Raw genomic sequence first — 17,267 nt, 5'->3', positions numbered from 1 at the left:
CTGTGCCCTCCAATGCTTATCTATTAGTGATACCTAAAGGTAATATCTCTTACATGCAGCAGAAGATTAGTAAATATTAAACATGACTAAATTATTCTCTATTTTTAAACAATTACATATAAATAATGCATTATTTGCATATGTATAACCCCATGCCTTGATTTGGTATAAAAATAAACCAGTTGGTACGTGCATGAGTATTTCACTCTTCTTACCTTTGGAGTGAACATGTGAGCAATGCCGTCCACAGCACCCTTAAGAAACATTCCACGTACCAGGAAGCAGAAGAGAACAACATATGGAAAAAGGGAGCTGAAGTACATCACCTAAAGACACAGAATATGAAAAAAAAAAAGTTCAGCTTTCAACTCACTATGTGTCAAATGTCAGCATGCAGGGTATAATAACAATTATCCATCCAGTAATGACCCTGTGGTTAGAAACTGCCCGCCATTGAAGACCTGGAGGATGACTAAAAGAACCAGTGAAATAGAATAAAAGAAAAAATGCTAAATGAAAAATGAGCAATAGTCGTTTACTTTGCTCCTACAACATGACCAGCAAGCATCTGTGTATATTTTCACATACATAGGACATGTGAAGTGTTCTCAAACAGAAGAAATCACATTAAATTAAACCATTCATTCATTCATTATCTGTAACTGCTTATCCAGTTTAGGGTCGCGGTGGTCCAGAGCCCACCTGGAATCACTGGGCGCAAGGCGGGAATACACCCTGGAGGGGGCGCCAGTCCTTCACAGGGCAACACACACTCACATATTCACTCACACCTACGGACACTTTTCAGTCTCCAATCCACCTACCAACGTGTGTTTTTTGGGCTGTGGGAGGAAACCGGAGCACCCAGAGGAAACCCACGCAGACACGGGGAGAACACACCAACTCCTCACAGGTCCCTGGAGCTGTGTGAGTGCGACACTACCTGCTGCGCCACCGTGCCGCCCAAATTAAACCATAAATAAATTAAATAAATTATATTGTCATAGCACCTCAGTACTCCAAAATTTAAACTCCACATTAATCTATCATTGGCAGAGAACTCACACACACTAGTGAGGAGTATTTGGGGTTTAGATTTGGGGATTGCTGTTAGTTCACTCACTTGCCTCCATTTTTCCTGCTGATCCAGGTGACTAAACCAGCAACCTTTTGTTCCCAAGCCCAGTTCGCTAACATTTACAGAATATGTATTTGCAGTCTCTCACTTGACATTCACTGACCTTGCCTGATGATTGGATGCCCTTCATGACGGCCAGACAGACAATAATCCAGGCTCCCAGCAGTGACAGTGTCATTCTCCAGTTCAGTCCTCCACTGTCAGCAATAGTGCTGGTGATGTTCAGTGTCTCACGATACCAGAAGTATGTAGTTGCAGAGCTTTTTTCACATTCAGGCTCCACAACTGCTCAGGTAGAAAAGACAAGACACATTATCTCTGCTGTGTTACAGTAGCATACGGCATGCAGCTACTGATATGAGCTCATATGACAAGCAAGTATATTTGTGACTTCTTGTGGTTTTCAGTTCTGATGTTATCAAATTACAAATACCCTACTGTGTATTGACAAGAGGATTAAACATCGTTGTAAATTTTATAATCAATCTTTATCACTGTTAATGCTCAAAAAGTGATAACAGCAGTGATGTAGTGTGTTTGGGTCTATATCTACAGAAAAAGCTAATCAGATGACATCAGATGAACAACACAAGGAATCTTGATTCCTGTAACAAATTAGTTCAAACAGCATACACTCATAATCTGTGATGATTAGATGCAAGATAATATGTTTCTGTAGAGTAGTGGAGTGTTTGAGGAGCCTGAAGATAATGCAGATAACCTATTAGTATTTTTAAATTTTAAATAAATAAATAAAAAAAGTTAATTCTCTAATTTTCACTTTAAGTTAATTTTCACTCATTGGAACAAGCTGAGAAAATCTGTCAAATGTTCTTAACACAATGCCACCTCTATGTTCGTGAGTACAAGAGGATGTCTTTTATAATGATTTGAATTTTCATGTAAACAAAACAAAAGTAAATCAACTTCCGTCAAACTCAAAAAGGAATTAAAAAATTTATTATATTTGAACAGTATAACCAGATAAAAATAATAACTATTATTTCACGAAGAGTTAATTTTGTACATAATGGTTGCTTTATATTTATATATTTTACAACATTTCAGCATGGGTATTATGCAATGAAATATTCTTATGTATTTTATAAGGAATATAGTTTTTACAAGGCTTCAGAGACAAAGGTTTTCTAATGACAGTGTTGATGTAACTGAAAGCTAGCAATTTCAACAGGATTCTCATTGCTCTTTTAGATGAGAGATCTTGGTTTCTTTAGCTGTCCAGATGTGCTTCAACAGAAGCAGCAGAAAGCAGATGTGACTGCAGGGCTAACGCTCTGTCTGCACCAGTGTGAACTCCAGTCACTCACACCGCGGACACTTGCCATAGGGCATGCTAGGAAAATGCACACGAGTCTCCTGACAGTTAAACCCATTTTCTGTTCTACTGCTAGTGTAGATTATGTTAGATGCCAAAATTCTTATTTTGGCAAAATTATGCTAAAGTATGAATGGAGTGTTGTAATCCTGTCTGGAATTCTTCTTTGTAGGTTAAGTATAGAAACACTGTTTGTACCCTTTGGTTAAGAAAAATATGTGTCTGTGATATATTCACAAATAGTACACATCCTTTACAGAGATCGTATATCAGCATGTTTAGCACATGAACACTAGTCAACAAATTAGAGAAAATAACATATATAGAATATGGTCTATATGGTCAAAAGTATGACTAGAGCACTTAGCACGCCGGACAAACAGAGGAACTCTGTTGAAATGCACATGCATGAGAACTAGCTCTTGTCATACAGTTGCAGAAAGTGGGCGCTGTATACAGCCTTAGGTTGGCTAAGGTCATGTTGTAGCATGAAGTTTTGTGACATTGCTTGAAATAGGATTGTAAATGTAAAGTTTTTTTACAAGCTTCATACTTGAATTTAATTTCAACTTCAGCACTTAGAAGTGCCACATCTGTCATTTGACCTCTATGACCTCGTATTGAATGGTTAGTCACAGTGGTCCTTCTCTGTCATGACCTGCTCTTGATGTCACTAGATGAGGCTGATGTAATCTTCCTTATTGATTTATTTGATTGATTGACTTATAAACCTTAACTGTCATTTGAGGAGGCAGACATTTCCATCTTTAATTTGTATGCTTATGAGGCTAATGTCATTATTATTATCATTTTATTCCACCTTGAACATGAGAGAAAGTTAGCTTAGCTTTTGGCAGTCCAGCAAACCTAGGCGTGCTGTACTGGTTTTTTTCCCAATATATTAAACTAATAACTAGTAAGTCTAATCCTAAACCATGCAACTAGTATCCATGCACATTTCAGAGTGAAACATAGTACTTCATCCTTGAAAGTATATTTAGATCCTGGATGTTGTTATTATTTCAACATCCATTGCTCTGCTTATATTCTGGAAACGATCTTATATTTTATCCATTTCAATTTTCTTATTGGTCTTGTGTCGGAGCTGCTTTTATGTGCTGTTACATCAAGAGAGTTAAATAGGATTTACTCTGAGGACCATCAACTTCATCAGGCCGCTATTAAAAGCATGGAAAAATCAGTGTTGCAAGCTGTGGTTTATTTAGCACACTACAGAAGCAAACCATTCAGGTCAGCTATTTTTATCTGTGAGAAGAAGCCACTGAAGAATTTGTCGTTTTCAGTTTCTCAATGCACTTACTGGCTTGACTTCCGTTTCTCCTGATGGGGCATTCACTCCAGGGCAGAGGATACTGGAAGGACTGGAAGAAGTAGAAGATGCTCCAACCTATGATCACATTATAGTAAAGACCCACAAAGCCACATACCTTCAGAGAGAGAGCGAGAGAGAGGAATAGAGGGAGAAAGGAGAGAAAGAGTAAAAAGAAAACCTTGAACCATTTGATCTGTTGAAAATGCATTCATTCATTGTCTGTAACCTCTTATCCAATTCAGGGTCACGGTACATACAGAGCCTAAAAGGAGTCACTGGGCCCAAGGCAGGAAAACACACTGTCATTGTTTTATTTGTTTATATTTGGTGAGAATAGTTCTATTTGTGCTTGTATGAATGATTGCTTAAAAAAAACAAATACTTGTTTTTATTACATTTTTTCCTCAGTTTTCCGTCAACCACAGTAATATTAAAAAATCTATTAAAAATAAATCAGTAGGAGAAGTGTAGGTTTAAAAGCAGAATTATCCAATCCTTTGCATTGATATTAATGGATTAAATCCTAATAGATGGTACCTATATTTGTTTATGTATAGATGAATCTGTGCTATTCCACATGTTTAAACATATATTTGTACTAGCAGTGTCTTCAGGCCCAGCTTTCAAATGGCTTCTGGCTATGTCACAGGTCCACAGTCAGAGCATCAGAGCAGTGAATTATTAAAACACATTCTCTCTCTCTGGCCTGAGCCGCTTTTTCTTTGTAGGTATTAATAGCAGCTCTCCTCACCGCAGACCCACTTCTAGACTTCCTACTCTTAAATACTGATAGGGCTCTCATACGAGAACCGTCTTTCACTTCTGTGTTAAATGAGACTCATTCTGGGTCAAGATGGTTGTGGTGGAAGATTAGTCATTGTCTTTTTAATGAAGCCTTGCCAGGATGAGGCAGTGGCAGCTTCTTATGTCTTATATTGTGGTGCTTCAGGCTTGTTGTGGAGATGTTTGTGTTTTGGTTGGTACACAATTTTGGCTACAAAATGACTCCTCAGCAGTATGGCAGAAGGGGATTAGCACTGTCATGCGCAAGTGACTCATCAAAACTGCATGGTTGCTTCCAATCATTTAGCTTTCTATGTCAGCTTCTACACTGAGTTCTTGAGATTCACATGACATATAAATCACTGCTGTGCAGTCAGTAATAATATTCAATCACACTAGAAGAAGACATCAAAGAGATAAAGTTAGGATGACTGAAATGGGTTACAGCAGTTCCTCGACTTTGACCCCTTTTCAGCATTGCATTAATATCCTGACCAGAATCTCTAGTCACATCAGTCACTCAGATTGGGCTGACATCAGGCAGGCACTGCTGGAATATGCAGTCTGTATGATAATGTCTTGAATAAATTATACTGGAAAGCTACAGTGTAGTTTCTGCCTCAGCATACGCTCGGGGGGCTTGTCCCACCTACTCCAACAGACCTAAAAAGGTCCTAGAGCCTTAATTTTACCCACATTTTTAGGCTATAAAAACTGCAATCTATGTTACTAGCCTTCACTGCAAAACATTGAAGAATTTCATATATTTCTATTCATTTTTATCCACTCCTTTGCAATCACTTCAGCCATTTCGTCAGTTTACTCATTCACTCACCATCAAGCTGGACACTCCAATGCCACCCAGTCGAGGGCAAACATAGTTCCAGACCCCAATGCTCCCTCTGCGGATCCTCTGACCCACAGCCAGCTCCAGGAAGAAGAGTGGGATGCCAATGAGAAGCAGCAGGATAAAGTATGGGACCAGGTATGCACCTGAAGAGAAGATAACAGCAGTTGTGTACATAAAGTTTGATAACCTTAGTGAGAGTTGCTTTAAATCAATAGACTGAGATTACCCTAGGCCATCTTTAATACAACACTAACCAAATTATAATGAACTGTCTTCTTAACTTATCACAAGTGCAACTGGGATCTGAATCTGGGATATGTAAATAATGTCCAGAAACAACACCAGTTTCTCTTGACCAAGGCTCATCTGAAGCACGTGGAAGCATGTATTGTGGACTGCTGAATCTACCTTTCAAAATGTTTAGAGAAGTTACTTCACTAAACAGGACCATCCAGACTTTTATTTAGCATGATAAAGTGGAAAAAAATGGAATAATCAAAGGGCTTGAATAATTCTGACTTGAGAATTATGAATATTGGTACATTCCTCATCTCTTATATTCTCTAAATAGAACACAATAAACATGGCCACTGTGTTTCCACCTTTAAATAACTGCCCTGTATTGATTTTTTCATTTTAACCTGCTGAGTCACCTAATGACAAGCCATGGTCCAATAAGCATGAGTGAGCAGACAAAGCCTAACAGGACACAATACAATGGTAAATCATGACGCAGGGGCTTGACGTCAAGCAGCTCCATGGTGAGGAGATTTTAACATGAGATGACCGACTACACCTTGATCCTCCTTTCCACAGACAACCGTTTGAAGTCAAAGAGCACTCTAGAAATACAGCCCAGAACACAGGGGCCTATGTTACTCCAATCACTGTTCTAGCTTTCCATGAAGTTATGAATGTAAAAAAGCTGGAGCTGATCACAGGACATAACTCTTTGATGGGGTTGATTAAAAATAGACCTTGCTATTAGTTTGATTTTGATGCATTCTTGCTGTTGGGAAACACACTGCTGCTCTGTAGGGTCTTTGTCATTGTGTTATTTATGCTGGCCGGTAATGGAAGGATAATTGCAGGGCTAGCTAAGAACCGAGGACACAGGAAGGAGAAACTAAAGGGAAGGATGGACAGAGAAAGGGAATGAGAAGTAGTGGCAAGGGAGGCACTGTAAAGGAAATAAGCTCCACTGGGATAAAACAGGGAAGAGACAACTCCATGGCGACCTGACAAGCTCAGGCTTGAGCTGACAAACTACACAGATGCTATGTTATCATGTTCCACTCACAGACATCATGACACACACCTAAACATACAAAGCCATCTTATAAGATACCATATACAACTATGTTACTGGTATCAAAGTAAAATAAACCTGTGCCAAACAATTAATTACAGAGCTGTGATGTGTCTAAATTGGTTTTGTGAGACAAGTGACAGCAGTGAGTCTTGGTGATAGTATATAACCAAAACACTGCAATATATTGTGTAAACATATGAATTAATATGTAAACTTTTATACCTTTACTGTTTGTGTTTTTTTTAGGAAAATAAGTGAAATTATTAGATTATAAGAGCCCATTACAGACAAAATACCACTCTGTCTACATTGGCTACATAGACCCACCATGACCCTGAACAGGATAACGTCGTTACAGAAAATAAAAGAATAAACAAATTAATGAATGATAAAAAAAATACATTCATGCTACACTGAGAAAGTCACAGAGAAAATTACTCTGAATATCATCTCTAGATATCTTTCTGGTGTAACTGTATGTAGGAGTAATTGGCTGTAAGTAAAACATAAAGGAACAATTATTTCCAATGAAGATACATTAGATAAACCACTAAAATTAATGGCACAGAGCAGCAATTTGAAAGTAATAAAGCCAACACGATGGAGCTCATTTTGTCAACCAGGCTTTTTTGCCGGCCTGCATTTTTAATTACATTTAAAGTTGAGTGTTTGGATATTTAATTTAGGATTTGGCAAAATTGTGCATGTAGTAACTTTAACCATGGCATGACATTTGGTGCTCGATATATTAGTCCAAGCGTCTAAAACACTGGGCAGAAACCCTGAGCATTCTTTTGATACAGGAGTATCAAAAGAATACAAGAATTGCACAAGCAGACATGTAACAAACAGTCCAATCACATTCAGATTCAACAGAAGTGAGCAGGACATCATTTTAGAACATACTAAAGATACAAAGATAACTTTGTGTGTTTCCAGAAAAGACTGCAAGCAACAAGAAACAAGAAAACTGTGTCTCCACTAAGCACTGAAGCAACAAAATTGGACCACAGCCTGTTCAGACAATAATCCTTTTACATCATGCAAAAGTTGGATTAGAATTTGGTGCAAATCCAGGGAGGCATCCTCTTTACTATCAACAATGCAGGTCAATTTTACAGTGTAATGATGTGGGGTTGAAGTCCTGGCCCACATTCGAGCTGATACAGAAGAGCATCTGAATCATGACATTTCCGAACATCACTGTTGACCATGTTCAGCCTTCCATGACCACAGTTTATCCACACTTGGCTGGACACTTGTGGCATGGTAATGCATCAAGTCACAAGGTATTTACTGTCCCAGAATTGTTCAAGGTCATGACAGCAGTTGGTTGACTTTGCTGCGATTTCCTCAGCTAAACTGAACATCTTTAATGCAATATGTGCAATTTGTACATGGTACAATATTTATGCACATGGTATAAACCATCTTGTGCAATCTATACACAGACAAATTAATGATGTATTCAAACTAAAGTATGCACACCAAATTACTAGAAATGCACAAGAAACTAACAATCCAGTGTATATGATGAGTTTAACCTTTGCAATTAGAACATTTCTCAATCCATCATTTATAAAATATACCTGAATATCATTTAAAATCTGCTCTTGACAAATCTTGTCCTTTGCATCTCATTGTGATCATGTTATCAACTACGCACATTTGTCATTGTTAATTCACATTTTAATTCAATTTAATTTTAAGATCATTTATGTGCATACAAACATATAAGTGAGGCCCCGGGTGCTAAAAATTCATATTTAATTCAAAATCAAGTCATATATTTACATTTTAAACATGTAATGTTTTATACATTAGAAGATGTCTAGTGAAATAATCAGTCAACACCACGACAGAGTGTTTCTGCTTTGAAACAGCCAGGCTTTCTTATGCCATAAACATGAGGAACCAATCCCATCACATTACGGGGTGGGGCTATTCAGTTTGCAGGTGAGCAGCAGAGAGACAAGTGAAGATAACGGACAGAGACAAAGTGTATTTCATAGATTTGTGTGCAGTAAATGAAGGTAAAATGGAATATATATATATATATATATATATATATATTCTCTTGGAAGTACCTTGTTAACAGGTAATTTTGATGTACAGAAATAAGTTTAATCTATGACCAATGTGTGAATTTAATTTGAAAATGTATGCTCAGCAGAGGAATGCCAACCTCATGAGAGAATATTAGTATCAAACATAGCTGAGCGAATGTGACATACCTGGTGTGGGAAAAACCCTGGTAACCATGATTTTTAAAGCTTCAGTCACATCACACCAAAAGCAAAGAAAATGAGCTTAATTCCTTTTAAACAGACACAGACTGGAGATATTTTTTCTCTTGCAATACCTGCAATGCGTCTCAGGGATATGTCCTGGTGTCCTTAATATAACAATTTAGTTCATACAGTAGTACAGCAGGCTTCAGTTTAGAATTCAGTATGTATAGGCCAGACACACAGAGTGATGGCAGCTAGAAATATAATGAGGAAAGTAAGATTAAATCATGCCCTCATGGCCTTGACCAGCTTGTTTATAGATTGCCTGTAGCCTTAGCTGCTGTAAATAACTGCACTAAACTGTCAGCTCAGTAAATTCAGCAGGCAAGGACTGCAGAACCCAAATCTTTCAAGACCCAGACATTCTGTAAAGCGGTACCTAACAGTTCATATTTGATTAAAGGAAATTCTGCAGATAATCCTTAAATGAACCCTGCTGAAAATGAGATTTGTGAGTAGAAAAAGCTTTTTGAAAGTCCACATAGTGTGAAGATTCTACATCACTGAACGTTTTTTCCCACAACAAGCCAATAGGTATCTATATTTTTAAGTTAAGAAAGACTCACATATAATTTTAAATTAAATAACCTGCCACTGACCTGATGTTCTATGACGTTGACTACAATGTCATAGAAAGACAGCAGTCACGAAAACCAACTGAGCCCATAGACACCTTACCTCCTCCGTTCTTCTGGCACAGGTAGGGAAAGCGCCAAACGTTGCCCAGACCCACCGAGAAGCCCACTTGTGCCAGGATGTACTCCAATTTGCTGTTCCAGGCTGGTCGTCCATCTTCCAGATCAGGGGAGATGTCTGGCTTGCCGATGGGAGGTGCTCCTCCTCCGGGCATGTTCATGCTCATCTGACTGCTTTTGTAGTCCATAGGGGCTTCCAGGGCCAGCAGGTCAGCCACGGACTCTGTGACATGCTCATTGCTATGCTCACGCTGGGTCACTTTACTGCTCTTGGGCATGGCTGCACTGGACTTGTGTCACCCCAACAGGTGCAGGTGAGAAAAAAAGAATGGGACAAACTTGCAGACACTCTCGTCACCAATCTGAGTTTGTGCTGTATGGGGGAAAAAAATGTGAAAGATTAGCCATGTCAAAAATAAGACTAAATTACAAGCATGTATTCAATGAGCTACAGCTCAACCCACCCCAACTATATGTGATAAGCACTACACAGTGATTGATGCAGCTGTCAGGATCACAAATTGTAGGCCTCTAGCAAGAAAATCTTTCCCATTAGCCTGACATGTGAATTATCTATTAACCATGTTTTTGGCCAATACCCTAAGAAAGGCTTATCTACAAAGACAGATAATGGTAGTTAGTCAATAGTATTAATTTGCTGAGGAAGTGCATATACATGCTTCCCCAGCTTTGCCTTGCACTGCAGATGTTAGCTCTAAAAGATGAGTCTTAGGGCTAGCATTGACTAAGCAATTAAGGCTCTAAAAAGGGGAGAGGATTTTTCTGAATCATTCATAACCACATTCACTGAGGAAAAATTCTTCTAATGCTAAACTCAGGGCTAAACTGGGTGGCCTTTAGAAAATCCCTAAATTCCAGAGTTCAGTAGCTCCTTTCAGAAGGGTGCTACTTTATCCCTTCTCCAGTTGAGAAAGTCTGTTCCAGCTACTGGCTAAGAGGCTGCCATTCTCCCTACTGACCTACTGAACTACCTCCATGAAAAGCAAATGGCAAATGTTTTTTGTGCACAATTTTTTGAAACAATTCAGCTGAGTAATATACTGTGACTAGCCCAATGAACAGGCAGAACCTGGAATCATTTCACAAAACATGCACTTTATTTGGCTGACACACTCTAAGTCTCTAAAGAGCCTTTTTGGCACATTTATTTCACAGTGTTGTTCACCACGACAGATAAATTTCTATAAGAATGCATACTTTTTGCACACATATTTATTGCATTTTTCTGGCTCCTTATTGAAATTCCAGTGGTGAGCTGAATATGACTAGTCTCACAGATGGAGGATCTTCATATTACAGATACAGCCATGTTTGATCAATGGAGGTCAGAAGACTGTGAATAATGTTGTGTTGCTAGGCAATGCCCACCAAGAACTCGCAGCATGCTCACATGAACATAACATCTTCGCATGATTCCTGTCTGCCCAAGGCACATTATGAGGAAGAAATACAATCTACCACCCACACTCTACAACTGAAAGTACATTAGAGGATAGCTATACACAGGCTTATTAGCACAATAAATGACCACATCAAATAGCTTGATTATTGGGTCGGATTCTTAAGCTTAGTATCTTGCATCACGTATATCTAAATCATGTAATTTATCCGGCAATAAATCTAAAGATATCATATATAAACCACTTGGAAAAGGAGCAAATGTGAAAAGATACTATCTATAAATAAGACAATGTATGAAAAAAATCTAGAAGATATAGAGAAAATGAAACTACTACCAACTCTGCAAGACCTCATAGACAACCAAAAACACCCCACAGCATTTACTTCAAGCCTATAACATTTGCAAGTGTTTCTGTCTGTTCTTTCACTGTGAGAAGGCAACTCATCACCATGGGTTTAAAAGGATGTGTAAAAAGAAAATTTGTGAATTAAATAAGAAAGTGGCCAACGCAGACTGTAGTAAAACTAGAAAAATGACACTACAGATTACTTTGAAAAACTGAAAACTGGGTAGTGTCGTTGTCCCACAGCTCCAGGGTCCTGGGGTTGTCCGTTCAAGCCCTGCTCTGAGAGACTGTCTGTGACGAGGTTCTCCCTGTGTCTGCAGTGGACGTTTTGATGTAAATGTGTAAATGTGAGTTGTAAATGTGTAAGTGACTGGCGCCCCCAGTGATTCTGGTGCCGCACACACCGTGACCTTGAACTCGATAAACAGTTACAGACAATGAATGGATGAATAATTGTCACTTGCTTTTAATAATTACTGTTTTTTTCTTGATACTGAAAAATGATTACTTCATACTTAATGTCATTTTGATTGGAAATTACAGACCTGTGAATTCTACTGTGTTCATGGCATTTTTCAAATTAAAAATCACAACAAACTAAACTCTTTAAACCCATCATTCGTGTTTTAATCGTAAGAGCTATTATCCAGTGTGAACTGGATAATAAAAACATGCTGCATATAAGTGACTTTTTTATTTACTGAAATGCCTGCATCACTTACATTCTGGTCGTTTATTTTGTTGGAATAATGAATTTTATTTATTAAGGAATCATGTACACATTTAAATCAATGTTAATTTCAATACGTTACAGAGGTAGGGTCAGAAGACTGTGGACATCTAGAACACTGATAGAACATTAGATAGAACATTTGATTTTTAACATCTTTATGCTCTTCTAATTATATACTGACATTACATTACAAGGAAGGGCTCAGGAAGACATAGCAGTGAGATTTCATTTTAAACAAATGATAAAATCAGATATGACAAAATCAGTTGTGCGCATACAAGCCATAAGACATTCGGCATATTTTAATTATCATGCTCTGCTGTCAGTACAGCTATTATTTATGAGTCTCTTGAGCAAAGATCCATTTAGAAGTGCAACTTGTCAACAGAGAACAAGAAGATCCCTCTGACTCACATCCAGGTCATTTTTACTGTAAAACCGTGCCTTCACAATACACACACTGTACACTGTTTCAGAGTCAGCCTTATTTGATCTCCACAATACATTAAAGGTGGGAATGCCAATAAGAAACAGAGTAAAAGCATATGTTAACTGGACAAGCATCTGTTGTTAGACCAGTGAAGAAACCCTGAAACTGATTCTGTTCACTCCAGCTTGTACGTATACTAAGTACACATCTTAGCAAAGCCTGAATTCACTTTAAAGCTATCCCAAAAATCTTTGTCCACAAGAAAGCCACAGGCCATGATTTCACTGGAAGCAAAGGACCAGGAAGCTTTTTCAGACACCTGCACTGTCCTTCCCTGAGCACATTGAGAACATGGCCAGTTGTGCAATGGAGATCTGGTGGGTTTTAAACATCGATAAGTGAGGTCCATTCAGTCTAAATCACACAAATCTTCTCAAATATAAAGATCCCCAAGATCCTTGAGCTCATAGTAAAGAATAAACTTTAAAGGGCCCATATCACTGAAAACTGTATTTACCATCTTCTGTGAATTAGGATACTAACAATATTATGCCGTATAAGCAGTGTTAAGATGTTGAGAAGGGATTGTTCATTTCCCAGTAAATTAATATGCTGGAAACTAAACTGTAAAAAGGCTAACAAAACATTATAGCTCAGCTCAGTTCCTCCTGAAGTTGTGAAGTGTTTCAGCTCCTAACTGGGAATCCAATAAAAATAGATGTGATTCTTATATGTATCAAACAATTAGTGTCGGAACCAATCAGTTAATATGTCAGTGGTAAAGAGAGGATGAAAAATGTAAAAAAATAAAAATAAAAAAAATTATATTAGATAATCGCCAACAAGTGTAAAATATGGACCTCAAATGAGAACATAAAAGATAAATTAAGCACATCAGCCCTTTAACTGGTTTAGAACCTATTCCAAATATTATCCTCATAATGAAAGCTTCTTTAGGGAGACAAAATTGGGTCTTCTATGGCAACAACACAAAATATTTCATAGAATCTTCATTAAGAGTGCAGAAGGAAAAACTCTATTGGTATTGGACTGACATACAACAAGCACATGTTTCAGTATTCAGACAAAAGGGAAGGAAAAGTACTTCTACCTAGCAGGTATGGTATGATTAATCTGATTAATTTACTAATCCCTTCAATAATAATTTAAAATGGTGAGGATAGCGTATCTGTGGCTCAGCTTGTAGTCGAGTTTTTAACTGGCAGTGATTTTCTCCAAAGGCAAAATAGATCCTGCTAATCTAACACGTTGCATTCAAATTGACAGTTGCAATGTGGACTGTTCTAGTTTATCTCAAAGGGTTGCTAGGCAATAGGCCTCAGTGAAATTCTCACTCTCCATGCTTCGTATGAACCTCTGTTTCTCTCATCCATCTGTTTGCACGTTGATTGACAGTTCCTCGAAAAACAGAACAAATGTGCAGCATGGAGACAGGAGTTATGGCTTAAACTAAACACATTCAACCCAGTTTACAAAGAAAGTAAAGGCAGAAACACATTTACTTGTATTAGGATAAAGACTATACTTGTCACTTGCTTTTAATAATTACTGTTTTTTTCTTGAAACTGAAAAATGATTACTGTGAATTCTACTGTGTTCATGGCATTTTTCAAGTCAAAATCACAACAAACTAAACTCTTTAAACCCATCATTCGTGTATTAATCGTAAGAGCTATTATCCAGTGTGTACTGTGAAAAACATGCTGCATATAAGTGACTTTTTTATTTACTGAAATGCTCACATATCCAGGCACACTCCTATCTATAGTGAAGATAACACATAGTGACATTGCATATGCCTTAAAGAATTACATTCCTGACTGGCTCTGTCCTTGTCCCACAGCTGTTTCCTTTGTGTGGGTTGAACTTTCCAACTTTGCCTGCAGCATCTGTCCACCACTAGAGCACAACGCAACCAGATTCATTCAAGCAAATAAGAGACACCCAAGACAGGTGCAAAGCTAAAGCAGCGCTTCATAAAAAGTGCTTTATACATCCAAGACTAATGATTAGTTGTTTTCTTTTCACAAAACACCACATGATTTGTGGCACATTGACTACTTTCTAGCTCCCACAAAACGTGAGGCTTAAAAAGCAATTTGAGCATTCTAAAGATGTACCACCTTTGATTTCTTGAAGGCCATTTCAAATGTAATTCAAATAATGAGATGAAATCAGTGCAAGAGTGGTCAAATGTGAATTGGTTCTTTTTAGAGAAAACTTACTAATGATTTTCTTCACAGTGGCAGTGATGGAACCAGTCTTATATTGCAATTTGAATGCAATGTGATGGATCAACAGGATCTTGTTTTCCTCTTCATTAAATCAGAAAAAAACATTTTGGGACAACAGTGATGTATGTGAAAACATATGATAACATTCTGCGCAATAACCTCTGCCAAGAATTGATTTTACATTTTAGGAGAAAACATTCTCTTGCACTTTTTAAAAAAAGGGGTTCAGGCACTAGACTGTATTTTTAAGTCTGTGAGGTACAGGCCTCAGATTTTTTTTTTTTTTATATTCTTTAGAAAACTAGCATTTCCCACCAAGCCACTTTGTCTGATATGAGAATAAATATGTAGGAAAATACTTCACAGATGTTGAACCAAAATTGACAGAATCTGTGTATATTGTGTAAGTTCTTTACTAATTGGAAAGGTTCCCTACAAATTAAAGGGTGTCTCCCATAATTACAAAACCAAGACTACAACCACTCAGGAATCTTTATCTAGGCTGAGGATGGTCTTCACTGCACTGAGAGACAAAGGTGGACAGCACATTGCTTAAGGGCTTTATACACCTTTTCAAAACTCTAGGCACTGAGTATGGTGGATTTAGGCTCATGTGCTACTGCTCTAGGGCGTTCCTTATCGTTTGCCCAATTCTGCAGGATTATCGAATGAATGCGTAAAGCAACTAAATTCACTCGTTATAAAGGGTGTCTACAACCGTTTGGATATGTAATGGCCATCCAACGCCCACCACCCTCGTCTTTTTTTAGCTGCAGATGCGCACGCTTGTTTGGAAACATGAGCACGTGGTGCGCGAGGGGCTTAAACACCAGCGTCACGTATGGAAGACGCGCGCTGCATCCTCAAGGTCAAACAAATGGGTCACGTTTCCACCCTGAAACTGGCACGGATGGAGGGGGAAAAAACACGTGACCCAGACGTCATTTATCGAGGAGGGCAATTTCACCTGTAAACCACACGTTTGGACTGACGTGTACACACTGAAAAACGACAAGGGCGGAATCCAAAATGAGGTGGGAATCAAAAATGGCATCTATTCGATTTTGCTTTGCTAAGAATAAAGCATACGAAAAATTATATCCTTACTGAGACGTAAAGTTGAAAGCAATGGTGAAACTGTAACACATTGTAGTCCGTTTGTCTATCGTTACACTTATGTGCTGTTTTAGGAAGCGGCAGGTGAGATTCCTTTTCGAAATCCACCTGCTTACGCACTCAGTCAGACTGTGCTCGAGCTTTAAGCTGAAAGTCATACTCCATGCACAATATAAGCCTATCACAGTCTCATCTGCGCAGTCACTCCAAAGGACAAGCGATAAAACTACATGAAACCCGACGTTACCTCATCACTATACCAGACTGTGCGCAGAGCTGAAAGTCATCTTAATCACACCTCCACGCAAAGCCTTACGCTTCCATTCAGACACCGCTCACGTGAGAAAACCCACACTTACCTTATAAGACGTCAGGGCGTGATAATCTTTATGAAATCACGCATGTGTGGGTCGGGTCGTCTCCTCAGTGTGTAAAGATTTGGAGCGATGCTTCCTGTGCTCGCGCGCTGCTCAACTGTCACACAATGCGCAGCGCGAGCTTCACTCCTGACGCAAAGCCACCGGCTAGAGCTGCTAACGTCTCGACAGCCTTCCCCAAAATAATAACTATAAGCACCGAGCCGGTGGTTCTCTGCGACGGGAAGCGCCACGGTCTCGCCCTCCAGCGGTTAAAAAACAACAACAATAATGTTCACCGCAGCAACTTCTTTCTAATGGCGATTGGTGGAGAGAGAATTTGCCTACTATAGGTGCGCGTGAGTCACCAACGCGCTTCTACGTCAGCATACGCGTTACCTGGGCAACCCGGGAAATTTCTGATGAAATACCTACTCAGGTTAGACAGAATGCTAAGCTAGCGTTTACCTAAATTCACTCTTTATTTTTAGACATGCTAAAAATAGAAGTTCAAACACACTTATGGATATGTTTTAACAGATATTATACCTGTTATCTGTAACATATATTTACTTAACTATATGCTACTTAGACATCCATACATATACCACAGTTCTACTACATTTACACAGTACCACAGGCATTCATGCTAGAGTTTTACAAAAAGAGTAGCACAGAAATCTATAACCCTTAACACAGCAATTTATAGGAGTACTGCCACACCTATAATATGACACGTGTGTGTACCTGTGTTGCAGCAAATACAGTGCCTGCTGTAACAAATATTGAGCAGATGGATCTGTATGTAACTTTATAATAAACTTTCATCTGTTCTACCACACAGACAGTGCACTGCAAGATCTACTACAC

General features: G+C 38.5%; 1 protein-coding gene and 1 long non-coding RNA gene across 2 annotated transcripts in view; one reads left to right on the top strand and one right to left on the bottom strand.

Moving 5' to 3' along the window:
- slc6a17 (solute carrier family 6 member 17) overlaps window positions 1-16,684 on the bottom strand; it is a 29,472-nt gene extending 12,788 nt beyond the window's left edge. Inside the window, exons 1-6 of the mRNA XM_066643439.1 lie at window positions 16,401-16,684; window positions 9,722-10,111; window positions 5,426-5,583; window positions 3,796-3,922; window positions 1,242-1,423; window positions 216-326 (exon numbers count right to left, since the gene is read on the bottom strand). Coding sequence (XP_066499536.1) covers window positions 216-326; window positions 1,242-1,423; window positions 3,796-3,922; window positions 5,426-5,583; window positions 9,722-10,016 — 873 coding nt within the window. The 5' untranslated portion in view covers window positions 10,017-10,111; window positions 16,401-16,684. The remainder of the gene's footprint in view (window positions 1-215; window positions 327-1,241; window positions 1,424-3,795; window positions 3,923-5,425; window positions 5,584-9,721; window positions 10,112-16,400) is intronic.
- Window positions 16,685-16,716: 32 nt separating this feature from the next.
- LOC136665734 (uncharacterized) overlaps window positions 16,717-17,267 on the top strand; it is a 13,032-nt gene continuing 12,481 nt past the window's right edge. Inside the window, exons 1-2 of the long non-coding RNA XR_010795305.1 lie at window positions 16,717-16,836; window positions 17,242-17,267. The exon at window positions 17,242-17,267 is cut by the window's right edge and continues 6 nt beyond it. This is a non-coding gene — a long non-coding RNA (uncharacterized lncRNA). The remainder of the gene's footprint in view (window positions 16,837-17,241) is intronic.

Source organism: Hoplias malabaricus, chromosome 14, assembly GCF_029633855.1.
Source record: "Hoplias malabaricus isolate fHopMal1 chromosome 14, fHopMal1.hap1, whole genome shotgun sequence".
NCBI classification, from domain to species: Eukaryota; Metazoa; Chordata; class Actinopteri; order Characiformes; family Erythrinidae; genus Hoplias; species Hoplias malabaricus.
The sequence above is the reverse complement of the archived record's forward strand: the minus strand, read 5'-3'. Positions and strand labels throughout refer to the sequence as shown.